This window comes from Lactuca virosa, chromosome 8 (assembly GCF_052849685.1).
Source record: "Lactuca virosa cultivar CGN04683 chromosome 8, Lactuca_virosa_CGN04683_v6, whole genome shotgun sequence".
Classification (NCBI taxonomy): Eukaryota; Viridiplantae; Streptophyta; class Magnoliopsida; order Asterales; family Asteraceae; genus Lactuca; species Lactuca virosa.
This window is the reverse complement of record NC_136433.1, coordinates 277844144-277860965: the sequence shown is the minus strand read 5'-3', so window position 1 is coordinate 277860965 and position 16822 is coordinate 277844144. Positions and strand designations below refer to the sequence as shown.

The window sequence follows — 16822 nt, the reverse complement described above, 5'->3', positions numbered from 1 at the left end:
TGTCCATAAAGCAAGCATTTTTATAGACCATTAGTGTCCCCTTTAGCTTTTGGCAGGGGTAGGGTTAAGGGCTGAATTTATTAAGACCGATGAAATAGTGGTTTTGGCTTCAGACCGTGCTCACGGCATGAGACATAAAGTCTCATTACCTGATGATAGGTCACCGTCCCCTCTGAGTCGTCTGAGTTAGGAGTGAGGCACATATTTGGATCGAACACGTCTCACGACGTGAGGCACTGTTTTGGGCCTTATTGGGCCATTAGTTTCTAACTTTGGGCCTTACCATGTTTGGGCCCATTTGTAGCCTTGTGTGTCATTTAGGAAATTGGGCCTTTTTGGGATTAGTCCCAAGATGGGTTTCAGGCCCATTTAGGAAGATGGGCGTTAGTGGGTTTTTTGTCTGGGCCTTAGATTTGGACCAAGTGAGGAGGAGGGTAAAAGGGTCTTTTACCCTAAACATTGGTCCAGTAACTTAGATTTTTGATTATGGGTTGAGACCCAATTACTAATTGGATATTTATTTGATGATGTCAGCACGGGGATTTTCCGAACCAGCAGTTTGAGATTTTATCATTGTGATTCCTCAGCTGAGGTGAGTTTCCTCATCATGTTTAGCAGGTTGAAGGCACCAATGTCGGCCCATGGTTGTTATGTTAGGATGCTAGATGTCTGCATAACTATTGCGTGTGTATGTGCTTGTATGCTTACTGGGAGGGGGCCGATTGTTATTTTGTTTGTTATTACCTTTGTTATACTTGTATGTTTTGTATGTTGGGCGGGGCCCATTGTGCAGATTAGGGCGAGGCTCGTTATACTCAGTGGGCGGGGCCCGTTATCCGAATTAGGGCGGGGCCCGTTATACTCAGTGGGCGGGGCTCGTTATGTAAGTTAGGCCGAGTCCCGTTATAATCAGTGGGCGGGACCCGTTATGCGAGTTAGGGCGGGGCTCGTTACACTCATCGGGTGGGGCCCATTATATGGTTGATATGTATGGTATGTGGTATTTTGGGGAACTCACTAAGATCCGTGCTTACGATTTTCAGTTTGTGGTTCAGGTACTTCAGGTTCAAAGGGGAAGATCTCGGGGTGTTTGTAGTGCATACACACGTTATTTTACTATGGTTGATTATGATGTTTGGGATAATCGTTTTAGTTATTTAAAAAAATTGAAAATTTTTGGTCTTATTTTTGGGACATTACATTAGGTATCGGTTCGGTTTATGGGTTCTCCGGTTTGATTTTTTTTTTGTCCAATTTGAAAACCGAACCAAATCGAATTCAAATTCTTTAAACCAAACCGAAAATCGAATTCTAATTTGGTTTGGTTCGGTTAGAAAACCAAGGAAACCAAATATTTAGTTTTAAAAAAATAGTGTTGTAATTTTCCAAACATAAATTACAATGTTTTAACATAGAAACTTAAAGTTGCAAATATAAAGATATAAAGTTTCATACAAAAAGATACAAAGTTTCATACATAAAATAATAAAATGGTACTAATACTCGCTAGAAACATAACATTTAACTTCAAGTTCCAAGTTCCAAACAAAAGTATAAAACATGAAGTTCAAAAGTTGTTCCTAGTGGCTTGCCAATGTTTGATCCCATTTATATATCAAAAATAGTTGATTTCGCCGTCGATTACCGCAAGTGTAGAATAAAACATTTTAAAATCAATACATAACATACAAAATGGGCTAAAATAATTTTTACTTTATAATTAATATTTTTATTTAATATATAAAATATATAATATATTTTTGAATTAAATAATTTATGAAATTCAGTTTTTTCGGTTTGGTTTGGTTTAAACTTCATCAAACCAAAACTCAGACCAAAAACCAAATTCACAATTCGGTTTGGTCTCGGACCAAACCAAAAACCGATTTTGAATATGGGTTGGTTTGAAATCTATTTCGGTTCGATTTGATTTTTGGGTTTTTTGGTTCCAGACCAAATAATTCCCACTCCTAATCCTTGGGGAAGATATATGAAGAGAGAATGTAGGGGGAGTGTTTTGGTAGTATGTTGAGCGCCAAAGAAAGTGGAGAAAGTCAAATAGGGGTGGTAATGGTAGAGGAAGATCAAAATTAAGGAAGAGAGGCCAGTAGAAGAACATAAAATATATTACGTATTGGAATTGCAAGAAGAATGGTCACTTCAGAAATCGAGGCCTAAACCCTAAATAATTAAATACAAAAGGGAGGAGAATGTAGCTGAATACTTTAATGATGATGAACTTATTTTGAAACGTCCCAAATTTCAAACTAAAATTTTGTTTTAAATTTAAACAAACATTTCAAATCCCATTCATAGGAAGATAAGTATCCATGTGGTCTTATTTCAATAAACCATAAAAAGATCAAAGTATCAAAAGATAGTAAAAACAAAGTGCGGAATCTCCATAAAGATAAATCTCAGTAGATACGATGCAATCAAACGCGCACCTCCCTTTGCTTCCAGAACACCTGAACATTTGAAACTTAAACAATAAACAAAAATCTTAGTGAGTTACCCAAAAATACCACATACGTATATGGATGTTATGATCCAGACATAGTCTTACACGCACTTTAGTTGCTACAGTCCAACTGAAGTCTTTCCTGCTATGATCCAACCATAATCTTTCATGCAATTGTTATGATCCAACCATAGTCTTTCATATAATGTTATGATCCAACCATAGTCTTTTATGTAAGTCACAAAGACGAAAAACATACATCGACACCTAGTGTCCTATATAGTATAGTGATAAAACTCACCTGAAGCAACAAACACAAAATAAGACCACTGAAGTTGCTAAGATGAACACCCTTTCTGAACACATACATCCTATACCAATAACTCCAATTAGATTATTTCCTAATAATACCCATACTGTATTTTATTTATACTTTTACTTTCAGAAACCTTCTTTGATATCATATTGTACACACGCATTTTCTTATATTATTATATAACCATTAATTCACATATACACATAATTTTATTCATCTTGAATACATATATCAGGGTATATATGATTCCGAACATATTCTTTAGTTTTCACACACGAAACATACACCAAGCACACATATATCCATAAACCGGAGCTTACTTTTTGTTTTAAACACCCACACCCAACCAAACTTGTAAGACATGATGTTAGTTATATATTTAACAATGAAATTTAGTTGAAAATTAGATTTCATAGACCAAAATCATTCACAAAGTGGAGCTCTTCGGCTTGAGGGGTTTTAGGATAAAATCAAGTAAAAATGTTGTTTCTTGGTTCTAGACATCAATACAAGACTAAAGAAAGTTAAAGGAACCAAGTACTAGTCCTACTCCTAGCAACCTTAAGCAAGGTCTAAAATAGATCCATATGCTTAGAAGACGAACCAAACTCATCCATTACAATGAAATATTGTAATAAGTGTGTATGAGAAGTTTTGAAGACATTTATAGCTGTTTACTTGGTTCCAACTATCCAACCTTGATCTCAAATGTTAAAGGGACTATAATACTGTTGGTTTTTAAGCACTATAACACTCCTATGGTGCACATGCAACCCTAGATGCTTTGGATCTATGTTTTCTCTAATTATACATGCAATTTCAAATTTCCAAAGCATACATCCTAACTAGCATACAATAGAGGATATACAATATATAACTCATAGTTAGATGAATACCTCTTGATGTAGTTGTAGTTCTTGGCCTTAGAAAGCTTTAGCACCTCAAGTGTGATGCTTCTAATGTGTCACAAACACCAAATGCAAGAGGAGACTTGAGAGAATAGGATAGTTAGCTCAAAATTGATTATCACTCTCTTAGAATGAATGGGCAACCGATTTTGGCTCTAGGGGATTGCTTTTATAGTGTTACAAAGGCTAGGGTTTCATCCATGCAAACCCTAATGCACCATGACACTTCATATTACTTAGGATCCATGGGTTAAACCTCCATGGACTATCCATGGACTATTATATTGGTTTAGCCCATCCTAATTAACCATGGATCATTGGCCCACACTATAAGAATCGTTGATTTACTTAATCAATCACCGTATATTTAATCAGTCTCTTTTGATCACTAAATTAATTCCAAATTAATTGTTGATCAATACTAATTAAATAATACGATTTCTCAATTAATATATTATACTTATAATATATTAACAAATCACAAATAACCTTATTCTCAAAAGTCCATCCTATCAAATTGCATTGATGATGGCAACCCAAAAGGACCATGCTACTATCGGGTCAAGTACATCAAAGTTATAGTTATGGGCATATACACCAAATCCAACAGTCTCCCACTTGGATAAGTCTAATAACTATAACTGCCAATGTAACTTCAAGATCCGACTAGCAATCGTAGCTTTCCAAAGCCGCTGTCGAAGTCTGATCTAGTGAGTGACGGTTCCTTTAGATAAGGGATCATATATTCCTAAATTCTAGATATCGTATGAACTGAGACATGGATTATAATCATTCTCTCTGTTCATGTGTTGTTTCCCGGTTTCCGATTTATGACGACCGACTAATCGAACAAATCAAATCAGTCCAGGCTTGGCCAAGCGCTTAGGGTTGTCATCACTAAATCATCTAGGGGCCCACAAATATCGCTTTTATCCCACATTGGGTAAAGGAATGGGTAAACTTCGACTCAAATTATTACTTGTAGTTACTCATCAAATCACACACAACAATATGTTTTATAACACCAAGTTACTGGTACATTTACATATGTCAATGTGCAACCGACTTGTAAACTACAACTCATATGTCTTGGTTTCAAGAATATAAGATATTATCGTCTCATGATCACTCGTGATAAAATCTATGAAGTGATTCAAATGAGCGTGAGTTTAATACAATACTCAAATCTTATTACATGAGTACTCGTGAATACTACAAAAAACTTGTGCTGTGTCTAAACGCCTTTAGACAATCTACAGACCCATTGATGACAGTCTAGCTTCAATACCTACTTCCAAAGTATGATCGACTGTGGATGGTTTGAATAACCTAGTTATTCGGGAAGTAAAAAAATGCAAAGTGAAACACAATAATAATCAAATCCAATATGGTCTCAAAACTTTTGAATATAAATAAAACATCTTTTATTTAATCACCATATTGATTACACGTTATTCATTGTATCATGTTTCGATTAATCAACTTAATACTTGAATTAAAATAATAGTTATCCCATGCTCCAAGCATACACACTTTGTTTTCCTATGGTCCTTACTTTGTGAAATAGATCAATTGTAAAAATTTCCAATGACACTCATTTCACAATACCAAATCCTTATCGTAAGTGTAAGAATACCAAGTCCTTGCCACTTACTGTAATCTGTTAGATTCTAAGCTTATATGCAGTGATCCTTTTGTAATGACAATGTACACAAGTCACAGAGACTTTGCCAATTACAAAAGTTTCCATTTGAGATTGTTACAAGACAATTCCATAGATACGAAGTCTCATATTCAAAGCACATTCCTTTGAACATCCTTCTTGCATAAAAGTTTCTAACTTACTCATAGATTCTTGATATCCAACTCCCATTATGGAAACTTTTCCATAATTGCCATATGACTATCCATTCTTAATAGAATCCTATCTATTGAAAATCATATCAATATGGTCCATTCATTACTATACTTCCAACTGTCCTTAATCAACCAATCCTTAGCGAACTTTAGATCGTCCTTGACAGTTGTTTAATAACATTAGTCATATCCGGTTCTAGTCCTTTTTCCCTCTTAATACCCTAGGCATTTGGAAGCATATGGGGAATATTATAGCACATGCAATCGATCCTATATCCGAAGCATATGGGACATGATTCATAATGTCTTACATAAAGACCTGATACTTTACCAGTCTCTTGCTATAACATTTCCATATATAGAATTTCCTTATGTTGAACTATTCCAACATAACATTCATGTATATCCTTGACTAAATTTGATTAAAATATCAATATAAGATTTTGGATTCGAAATGAAATATAAATTCCTCTCCCTTAATTATAGCAAAACAACTTTTCAAACCCTGCAACTTTGCGAATTGAAACCTTTGTTTTGCTATACTTAACATTGCTAACTCGCAACACTTACCGTAATAATTATGCTCCCTCTAGCATAATAATTATTATCTTACTAGCACAACACTTATGCTCCCATTAGCTTTGATATGTACCCCAAAATAAGCTGGACTTCTAGAAATCAGTACCTGTTGACTTTCTTACCAAAGTTCAGATTTCTGATACAAGACGCTTCGATAAGAATTTATCTAGGCTTCTCAAAACCATACACCTTTCCTTAGATATCTAAGTTGTGTGTCTAAACAATTTCAGAACTTACAACAATAAGTCTCAAATGTTTAGACCTTTTGCAGTTTCTCACAATTTGAACTATGAAGAGGGATGTCGTAATCATAATCGAATTTGAGAATGCAAATATCACAACTGTTATCTCCTTAAAATCTACTTAGTGAAAGCGTTTCCCCACAATCATTTTCATGAATTGGAGAGAAACCTTATGACACTTAGATTTTATGGTGTATGTGTTCATATCCATGTGAATTTGTCATAACTATAATCATAAGATAAGGTTAGTGACAAATCCAAACTCATATGGACTGAACTTGTTCAATCTTAATTTCTTGCCACCTGGCAGCACAAGGGCCTACCATTGCTTCTAAGGTGTTATGCAAACAATTGAGTACTCATAGAACTCACATGCATAGTCAAATTTAACTGGAATGGGCACAGAAACAAGAATATGTCAACACGATAGGTTGCAAACCTCAAGTTGCGTGCTAGTATTAAACAATAGGTTTACTCTTTATTAGTTCTTGAACTTTTCAAGATCCTTTAAGACTCCTACAGACTTCTTGACATATAATACTCACTTGTCAAGAACATTCATTGACAAACAAATATTCAAGAGTTAGTGTGGTTTCTTATCAAGATTAACACTTCACTCAATTGGTCTCAGTTGGTCTTTGTCTTATCTAAGACATCACAACTACCAAGCTCAAATGTGCAAGAGCAAGAAAACTTTTCTACTCCACATTTTATGATATGTTATAAACCTACTTGGAATATGTCACTCATAACTCTAAGACTCAATTTTGGAACGAAACATGACTCACCTTCTTGATTTAACCAATTCAACAATTCACGATTCCCCTTCTTGGCCATACGAATGCACTAGGTATCCTTATAGGATCAATTGTGACATGGTTCCATAATCATAAGGTTTATCATAAAACACGATACTAATGTACTCTCCTTTGAATTTGTGTTCGTGTCGTGTTCGTGTTAACTGTAAAATAACACGATGTCGTGTCGTGTCGTGTTCGTGTTCAAAATTCGACACGAAATTGACACGATTTAGCAGTTCTTTATCGTGTTTTTTGTGTTTGTCGTGCTTGTCGTGTTATATTTGATAAAGTATTCATTAAACAAACAAGTTTTTAGTATATGTTATATTTTGTTTGTGTCGTGTCGTGTTTGTCGTTTTTTAATTCGTTCGTTTTCGTGTTAGTTAAAAAAACCACGACATCGAGTCGTGTCGTGTTCGTGTTACATAAAACCTTGTCGTGTCATGTTGTGTCAGACAGAAACACGAAACGATAGCACGATTTTCCACCCCTACTCCTTTTATTTCATATTGGAAAAACTTTTATCTTTCTGCCTAATTTGATTCTTCTTATTCGTTCTAATATACATTGAAACTTTTCCAATGACTCTGAATTATACTTAATCTTGTAAGCATAACCATATTTACTAAACTTTAGTAAATCATTACGAATAGTCTTATCGATCTTTGTGGTGGGCCTGACCAGCACACAACCAAGTGTACCTGATCCCCTAGTCCTTCACTTGACTCACATATACATGTGAACAAGGAATTAGTCTTAATTTCCCAAAGACGAAGGTTCTCATTCATATACAATACAAGTGGCACGATTCCAATTTTATTTCCAATTGAGACTTGGTGATGAAAATCTTTCCTTATTTGGTAAATTTAGACACTACCACATACTAAAGAATCAAATCCATATTGTTAAAAATATAAACATACATACATCAATTTTCACAAATTCCATTGCAAGGAAATATAAATAAGATAAAACAAAATTTTTCTTTATTTATAAAATTTGCGGAAAACTTGTCCTTACAATGCAATTACATATGAAAACTATGTTCCTATATATTTCTAAGCAATCTATCATAACTCCTAATCATCAGCTCATAAATCTGATCATCGAACCATGCGATCGACATCCATCTCTTCGCGCTCAGAATCAACTTATTCTTCTTTCAAGCTTCCTTTCTCTTCTTTGATCCTACAAAACATCGAAATGCAATCTTATCACATCATGTATTAAGAATCTATAAGTAGGAACTTAATAGAGTTAGATAGTGAACTTACCTGAAGCAGAGTCATACATTTTGACTTTACCATCTCTTAGATCTCTCAGGTAGTCAGGGCAGCTTCGCAACCAATGTCCCTTCTCTTGGCTATAGAAACAAACAGACTCTTTTGGAATGGTACACGGGAGAATCTCAGACTTAGCCTTTCCCTTTCCCTTGGAAAGGGAAATCTTTTCTGGAATTCCAATGTTTCCATTGTCAATGTCCATGGAAGTTTGGGAAGTAGATCTTCCAATCAAATTTGAATTACCAGTGTGCCAAATCATTGCTAATTCAGCATCAATTAGCAAATATGTAAGATCGATAAGGGTCACGTCGTGATCTGTCACATAGTAGTCCTTAACAAACTCACTATATGACTTAGGAAGTGATTGAAGAACCAAGTCAACAGCCAACTTCCTCGACACAACGACTCCTAACATTCCCAGCCTGTCAATGTGTGACTTCATCTCCAAGACATATGCACACACAGACCCTCCATCTTGGTGTTTTCTAGCCAATAGGGCTTGAGTGACCTTGAATTTTTCAAGTCTTTGAACTTGTGGGTCAGGGAGAATTATTGGAGGAGGTGGAGGAAGTGAAGTATGATTTCTGGGAACATCATCTTCATGAGGAAATCTTTTTCCATAAGATTCGAGAAGACCATAATTGTCAGACCTAGACATCTATAATGGGAGAAATTCAAGTTAGTTGATTTAAGTCCTTAATATAACACCCAAAATGAAATATTAAGGCTAGGACCCAACACAATATTTTACAATTCGGAAGAGGGATGCCGTAATCCAATTGTAAAATATTTGAAGGTAGGTAAATGACGATTTACCAATTTCCACCATGAAAAACGAAAATGAAATTTTAGGTTTTAAATGAATTGAAATTCCTATATTCTTTGAGATTCATTTAACTTTTCAATGACATGTTTAAATCTCGACTATGCCCTTCAAGTTTGTGACTAGGATGCCGTGGATCACAAACAAGGTGTGAATAACCATGCAAATCAGCTTGGTACACTTAATATTACAAATCACATAATCAATGTGCCGGTTAACCACACACGCTCCATTGATCCATGATTAACATCGAGCTACCCATTGCCATCCTTCATTATTCCCATATTAGTGTGCCGGTTAACCACACACGCTCCACTAACGACTAATAAGGTGCAATGTGCAATTTCATGGGTTAGCATCATATTCACATTTTTCCTAAGTAACTAAGATTAGGAGTTTATAAAAGTATTTAGTTACTTGGTATTTCATTATACTTTTAATGAGAATTAATATCCTATCCTACCCGTTCGGCTAACGACTCTCCACCAGTCAAGGAAACGGTGGGTGAGAGTGGACACCCATTAAACCACCTTTTTATAGGCAGTAACCTTATACCCCCCTTATAGACCGACTTCGTGAATGAGGCCTACTAACAGTAAGACTGACCTTTTAGTTATACATATATAATATATTAAACTTTTAATTTTATATAGTATAAGGGTGTATTTTACACATTTAAAATACTTGGTAGTTTAATCTATTAATAAGTTATAGTCTTAATTGAATTAATCTTAAACCATGTTATTATGGATTTATTAAACTTCTCTTTTAATTAAACACTTTAATTAATTTAATAAAGTCCATAAGGTGTAATTGAACTATTCAAAGCATCTAGGTTATTAAAAATTCAAAATTAAAACTATTTAATCAATTTTTAAGTTATGAACCCAAGAGTTGCATCTTTTGAAACCTTTCAATTACAAGAGTTAATGTTTTCATAAATTGAGACTTTTCAAATGCCAAAACTTGAGGGCAAGTTTTGTAACTCTTGAAAACCATTTCATTTCCATAACTTATGAGTTTAATGTTATTTTAATGGATAGACTTTTCATGTTCCATAACTTGAGGACAAGCTATGGAACTCATTAAAAAACATTTAGATCAATTTCAACAACAAAATTATCATATAATTCATGATTGATCTAACTAAACTCATAAAGCAAGATAATATCAAATCAACAATTTACAAGTAACTTTGTTTATCATATAAAGCAACAATTATCTTAAAAATTTGACAATTATCTTTTGATTGGATGAGTATAATCACTACCTTATCAGAAAAATACGATTTTTTATGATTACAAAACAGTTTGTTGTAATGATCCTAATCCAATTCTGGCCAAAAACTCGAAATTCTGCAAGTAGAAGCCTCTACTCGATGAGTACATGAACTGGACTAGTCGAGTTGCCCTTTTACTGAGTGGACTCGTCGAGTCAGCCAGTGGACTCGGCGAGTTCATCAGTCAGGGGCCAGAAAATCCATTTTTTTCAGCTTTGAAAATTAACAAGCATCAAATATAACAGAAAACAATCCTAGGCTCTGATACCACTGCTGGGTTTTAGGAACTATAAAACTCCTATGGTGCACATGCAACCCTAGATGCTTTAGATCTATGTTATATCTAATTATACATGAAATTTCAATTTTCCAAAGCATACATTCTAACTGGCATACAATAGAGGATATACAATATATAACTCATAGTTAGATGAATACCTATTGATGTAGTTGTAGTTCTTGGCCTTAAAAAGCTTTAGCACCTCAAATGTGATGCCTTTAATGTGTCACAAACACCAAATGCAAGAGGAGACTTGAGAGAATAGGCTAGTTAGCTCAAAATCGATCATCACTCTCTTAGAATGAATGGGCAACCGATTTTGGCTCTAGGGGATTGCTTTTATAGTGTTACAAAGGCTAGGGTTTCATCCATGCAAACCCTAATGCACCATGACCCTTCATACTACTCAGGCTCCATGGGTTAAACCTCCATGGACTATCCATGGACTATCATATTGGTTTAGCCCATCCTAATTAACCATGGATCATTGGCCCACACTATAAGAATCATTGATTTACTTAATCAGTCCCCGTATATTTATTCAGTCTCTTTTGATCACTAAATTAATTCCAAATTAATTCTTGATCAATACTAATTAAATAATATGATTTCTCAATTAATATATTATACTTATAATATATTAATAAATCACAAATAACATTATTCTCAAAAGTCCATCCTATCGAATTGCACCGATGAAGGCAGCCCAAAAGGACTATGCTACTATCGGGTCAAGTATATCCCAGTTATAGTTATGGGCTTAGACACCAAATCCAACAAATACATCTTTAGTACGAGATATAACGGTCTAAGACTCATCCAACTCGACTGAAAATATATTAGAACATGATATTTTGCTAATATCGGTTTTCCGACAATTAGAGGGTCATAAGAGGCAAGTTCGGCCTCCACGGTGAAGGGAAAGTTCAAGGGGTGCTACTAGGCAGTGAATGAGACTCATACCTAGATGAAAAGTGGTTAGGAATGAGCTATACATTCCTTTTTCCTCCTAAAAACCCTAATGATTGAAAACCACTTCACTTACTGATTTATATCGGGATTGAAGCTTAAAAGAGATCAGGCTTGCTTCATAAGGTTGAGACTTAGTGTATTAAGGGATGTGAATCATTTATCTTTAAAATACTCCCAACATTGTAGGTCCTAATTAGGTAAACAACACAACATAACTTGCATCGCTGAAGAGGAAAAAGACAGGAGATAAGTTTCCAAAAATGACAGTTGTGGTCCCCAAAGTGTAACGACCAAAATTTATATTTGTCATTGATGTTAGTGTTCCGTTAAGTTTTATTCTTAAACTAACATTTTCATTTGTTTAAAATTATATTTGGAGGGCCAAAGTGTAATAAAATCAACCTTGATCATTTATATGGGTATAAGAGACATTTTATGACAATTTAAGGGCCAATTATGAAAGTTATGGGGTATTTTAGTGAGGCTAACCCTAATAGCCGGGTTTGTAACCCTAATGGCAGCCAATAACTCAACTTGAGAGAGATATAATGGGGGATTTTCCATTTTGAGCATTGGTGTGATCCAAGTGAAGGTTGTGGGTGTTCTTAAAGGTTTTTGATGAATTTTTGATGGAAGTAGTGTAGGGTTCTTCTCATCCAATCTCTCATAGTGCTCCTTAAGATTTCTAGAGGTTAGTAGTATATATTTAAACCTTTATTTCTGGATTTATTCCTTAGAAATGGTTGTTGTTGAGTTCATGGACAATTTAGGAGGTTATGGTGATGTTTGTCAAAAGAATTAGAAATCTGGATAGATTCGCTGACCTGTCATGCGAGGGTTGTAAAGGCCACTCTGGTCCGAATTAGAGAAAATCACCAAAAGAAAAACGTCGTGGGAAACCAAGTCTAGTTTCCATAAAGTCTTATATTATGCCTTTTGGAGTTATGGATTCTGTTTTATGCTCAAAACACTGAACATGGGTCAAGCTGGGAAATATTTTGAAATTACCTATTATGTCCCTGTTTTGTAAAAATTCAATAAAATTCATAGAAGGTTGAATTTAGGATCCGTAAGTCCCAAAAGTTCAGGTTTTGGGTCCAGTATGTCCATGATTTTTCCCTGGACGTGATATTGAATCTAACTAAGATGAAAATCGTAATGTTCACATACTGGTACGGAATTAGCTACATTGATATGTAGTTTTGTAAAATCCATAAAAAATTATAGAAAAATCGTATGGACCTGTACAACTAGTCTCTGGAAAGATAAAAATCTCAACTATTGGAATATGGAAAATATTGTATCTTTTGTAGGATTTGGTAACGTTAAAATAGCCTTGAACAGGCTGCTATTTCAGATCAAAATCTAGAATTTTAGTATAGTAATTCGTCTATATGTTTAGGATATTGAAACATCCCAAAATTTATAACCAAAAATTTCACTTTTATACTAGATAAACAACCAACAAATACTTGTTCATAGAAACTAAAATAGGAAATTGGAGTATATCATCCATATCCAAAATACGTTAGAATAAATAATGTGGAAAACATGGTGTATGCAATAAGATCATCCCGAGCTCTTCCCCTTCGAACACGAAGTACCTGAAACATAAACTGAAAATTGTAAGCACAAATCTTAGTGAGTTTCCCCAAAAATACCACATACCATACATATAATGGGCCCCGCCCGATACAGATCTGTCAGTAACATGCAATGGGCCCCGCCTAACACACTCATCAGGCCTCGCCTAGCATCGGACCCCGCCCGGTATACATACAAACACATACAAAACATGCAAGAGTCACAAAGATATATAGCATCCTAAAACAATAATCTATGGGCCGACATTGCATTGGTGCCTTCGACCCACTAAAACACTATGAGAAGACTCACCTCGATCTGCTGATAAACAAATAACACCCAGGTTGCTAAACCGAAAAATCCCCACACTAAATCACAAATAATAAAACCCTAATTAACAATTAGGTCATAAACTATAACAGAGAGTCTAAATCCTTATTCCTGACTCATAGGGTAAAAGACCATTTTACCCTTCCCTTAATGGACCCCTCAACCCATGGCCCAAGCCTAAAACACCTAAGGCCCAACAAGGCCCAAGGAACCTAAAGCCCAACAATGGCCCAAAAACCTAAGGCCCAATAATGGCCTAAAAACCTAAGGCCCAACAATGGCCCAAAAGACTTAAAGCTGAAGAAGGGGCCTGGTGAGTACGCTAAGTGTACCACCTGAGTACGTCCGGCGTACAACTTCGCTACCAAAGGGAAACGGGGACTCAGACATGTACGCCCGACGTACGCTCTAGCTTGCCAAATCGTCAGTAAGCACGTAATGCTTTAAGTGTAGATATCAATTTTGTAGATATAACTCTTGGGGAATATCTTAATCAATAAAGTCACCAAATTGATGCCTTTGCATGGTTCAAAAAGACTCAAACCCTAGATTTAGCATTCTACTTCCATCAAATGATCATTAGCTCATGCATGGTGGATCTGCAACCATCAAGAAGCAAACTTTATGAACTAGGAACCTCAAAAACATCAAAAGGGACAACTCAAATCCTCTGGAGTAACATATACTCACAAGAACTCATTTATGGGACCAAAACATGCTCAAATCTCAACTAGTCATAGATGTAAGCATATAATAGCCAAGGTTAAGACTTTATACCTCTATGAAGCTGAGAAAGATGAATAAATTTTGGATCTACAGGCTCCAACTTGGTCAATTCTCCTTCACCAAGCTTCTTCTCCGTTAAGATACACCAAAACACAAACAATGATCAATTCTCTCTAAAAATGGGTTAGGGTTTGAGATATTACTTTTAGGGACAATGGAGGCTGGTAATGGGAGAACCGTGGGGCAATAATGTTGCTTAAATAGGGTCCAAATTCTAGAACTTAGGGTTTACATCCGACTTAAGTATGCCTAGCGTACCATATGTACGCCCAACGTACTAGGGGGAAAACCTTGTATCCAAAGCTCGACACGGTACACCCAACATAACATTATTATGCCCAACGTACTGGGCCAACTCACAAACTCAAAATACTTATATCGTAAGAGTTTTACCTGGAGACAGGGCATTACAATTCTCCCCCACTTGAATCATACTTCATCCTCGACCCCTTTTGGTGCTACCACTGCACATTTACCAATCCACCAACCTTGTTTCGAAGAGTCTTCGTCTTCCTGTCGAGGATCGTCATCGGTCTCTCTATATAATTCAGACGCTCGTACACCTGAATATCCTCCAAAGAAACCACTACGGTATCGTCAACCAAACATTTCTACAGCTAAGAGACGTGAAATGTGTTGTGAATCTACTGAGATCCTCAGGCAAATCCAAATGATACACAACCTTGCCTACGCAGGCTAAAACCCTAAAAGGACCAATATACATGGGTCCCAGCTTGCTCCACCTCCTGAATCGGATGAAATCTTTCCAAGGTGACAGCTTCTGGAGTACCATGTCGCCAACTTGGAACTCTAAGTCCGACCGGCGCCTATCGGCATAACTATTATGTCGACTCTGTGCTGTCTGAAGTCGGACGCGAACCTACTTAATCAATCCCATCATCTTGAGTACCACTTCTGTAGTCCCCTTAACCCACTAGTCAAAGTCATCCCAACATATTGGGGTCCTACACTTCCTCCCATGGAGCATCTCAAAAGGAGGACAATCAATGTTGGCATGATAACTGTTGTTATATGAAAACTCTTCTAAAAGAAGAAACGTATCGCAACTCCCACCAAAATCTAGTACACATGCTCAAAACTTGTCCTTCAAAGTTTGAATAGTCTGCTCACTTTGACCATCAGTCTGCAGGTGGAAACTCGTGCTGAAATGCAGACGAGTACCGAAATCCTCATGAAATATCTTCCACAACCTGGAAATAAAAAGGAACATCCCTATCTAAAACAATTAAAATTGGTACCCATGCCGTGCACAACCTTCTTGATGTAGATGTCTGTTAGCTTCTTCACGGAGATACGCTCCTGAATCGGGATAAAGTGCGCGATACTGGTCAAATCGATCCACGATGACCCATATCGAATCCACTCCTCGCGCCTTCTATGGTAACTTTGTAATGAATTCCATCGTGATCTCTTCCCATTTCCAAATAGGAATATCTAACATCTCCATTTTTCCATGAGGTCGCTGGTGCTCGACATTGACCTTCTTGCAATTCAAGCACCTCTCCACGTACCAGGCTATATCCTACTTCATTCAGGGCCACCAATAATCAAGCTGGAGATCTTTATACATTTTTGTCGCTCCAGGATGAATGGAGAACCTCGACTTGTGCGCCTCTGACATCAAAACTTGACGTGTACCACCCCGATACGGAACCCACACTCTCCGATGAAGAGTCAATAAACCCCGAATATCATAATCGAAAGAGGACACCTGATCCACTATACGCTCGCTCTTTCGGTGCTTCTCCTTCATAGCCTCAACTTGCGCTTCCTGAATCTGCTCTAGAAGTGGAGTAATCACGGTCATACTGAGAAACACATTCCTAATCGGAGTGGTAGCTGCCTTGCGGCTGAGAGCATCAGCCACCACATTAGCCTTCCCTGAGTGATAAAGGGTCTCACAATCATAATCCTTCACCACATCCAACCACTTATGTTGCCTCTTGTTCAGATTCGGCTGATCCATCAGATACCTTAGACTCTTATGATCCGTATAAATAGTACACCAGACCCCATACAAATAATGACGCCAAATATTGAGGGTGAAAACCACAACTCCCAACTCCAAATCATGTGGAGGGTAGTTCGCCTCATGAGGCTTCAGCTGCCTCGAAGCGTATGCAATAACATGACCCCGCTGCATCAAGATTGCACCCAAACCTGTGATTTATGCATCACAGTATACCACAAAGTCCTCAACACCCTCCAACAGGGTCAGAATTGGTGCCTCGCACAATCTCTGCCTCAAAGTATCAAAATTTTCCTACTGCTCGGGCCCCTATCCAAAGGTGACGGTCTTCT

The 16822-nt window shown here is 36.5% G+C and overlaps 1 protein-coding gene across 1 annotated transcript; it reads right to left on the bottom strand.

The window, feature by feature from the left end:
• Nucleotides 1-16052: 16052 nt before the first annotated feature.
• Nucleotides 16053-16487, bottom strand: LOC145131556 (uncharacterized). The gene has a single exon (XM_079066229.1). The coding sequence runs from the start codon at nucleotides 16485-16487 to the stop codon at nucleotides 16053-16055; it is 435 nt and encodes a 144-aa protein (XP_078922355.1).
• Nucleotides 16488-16822: the final 335 nt, after the last annotated feature.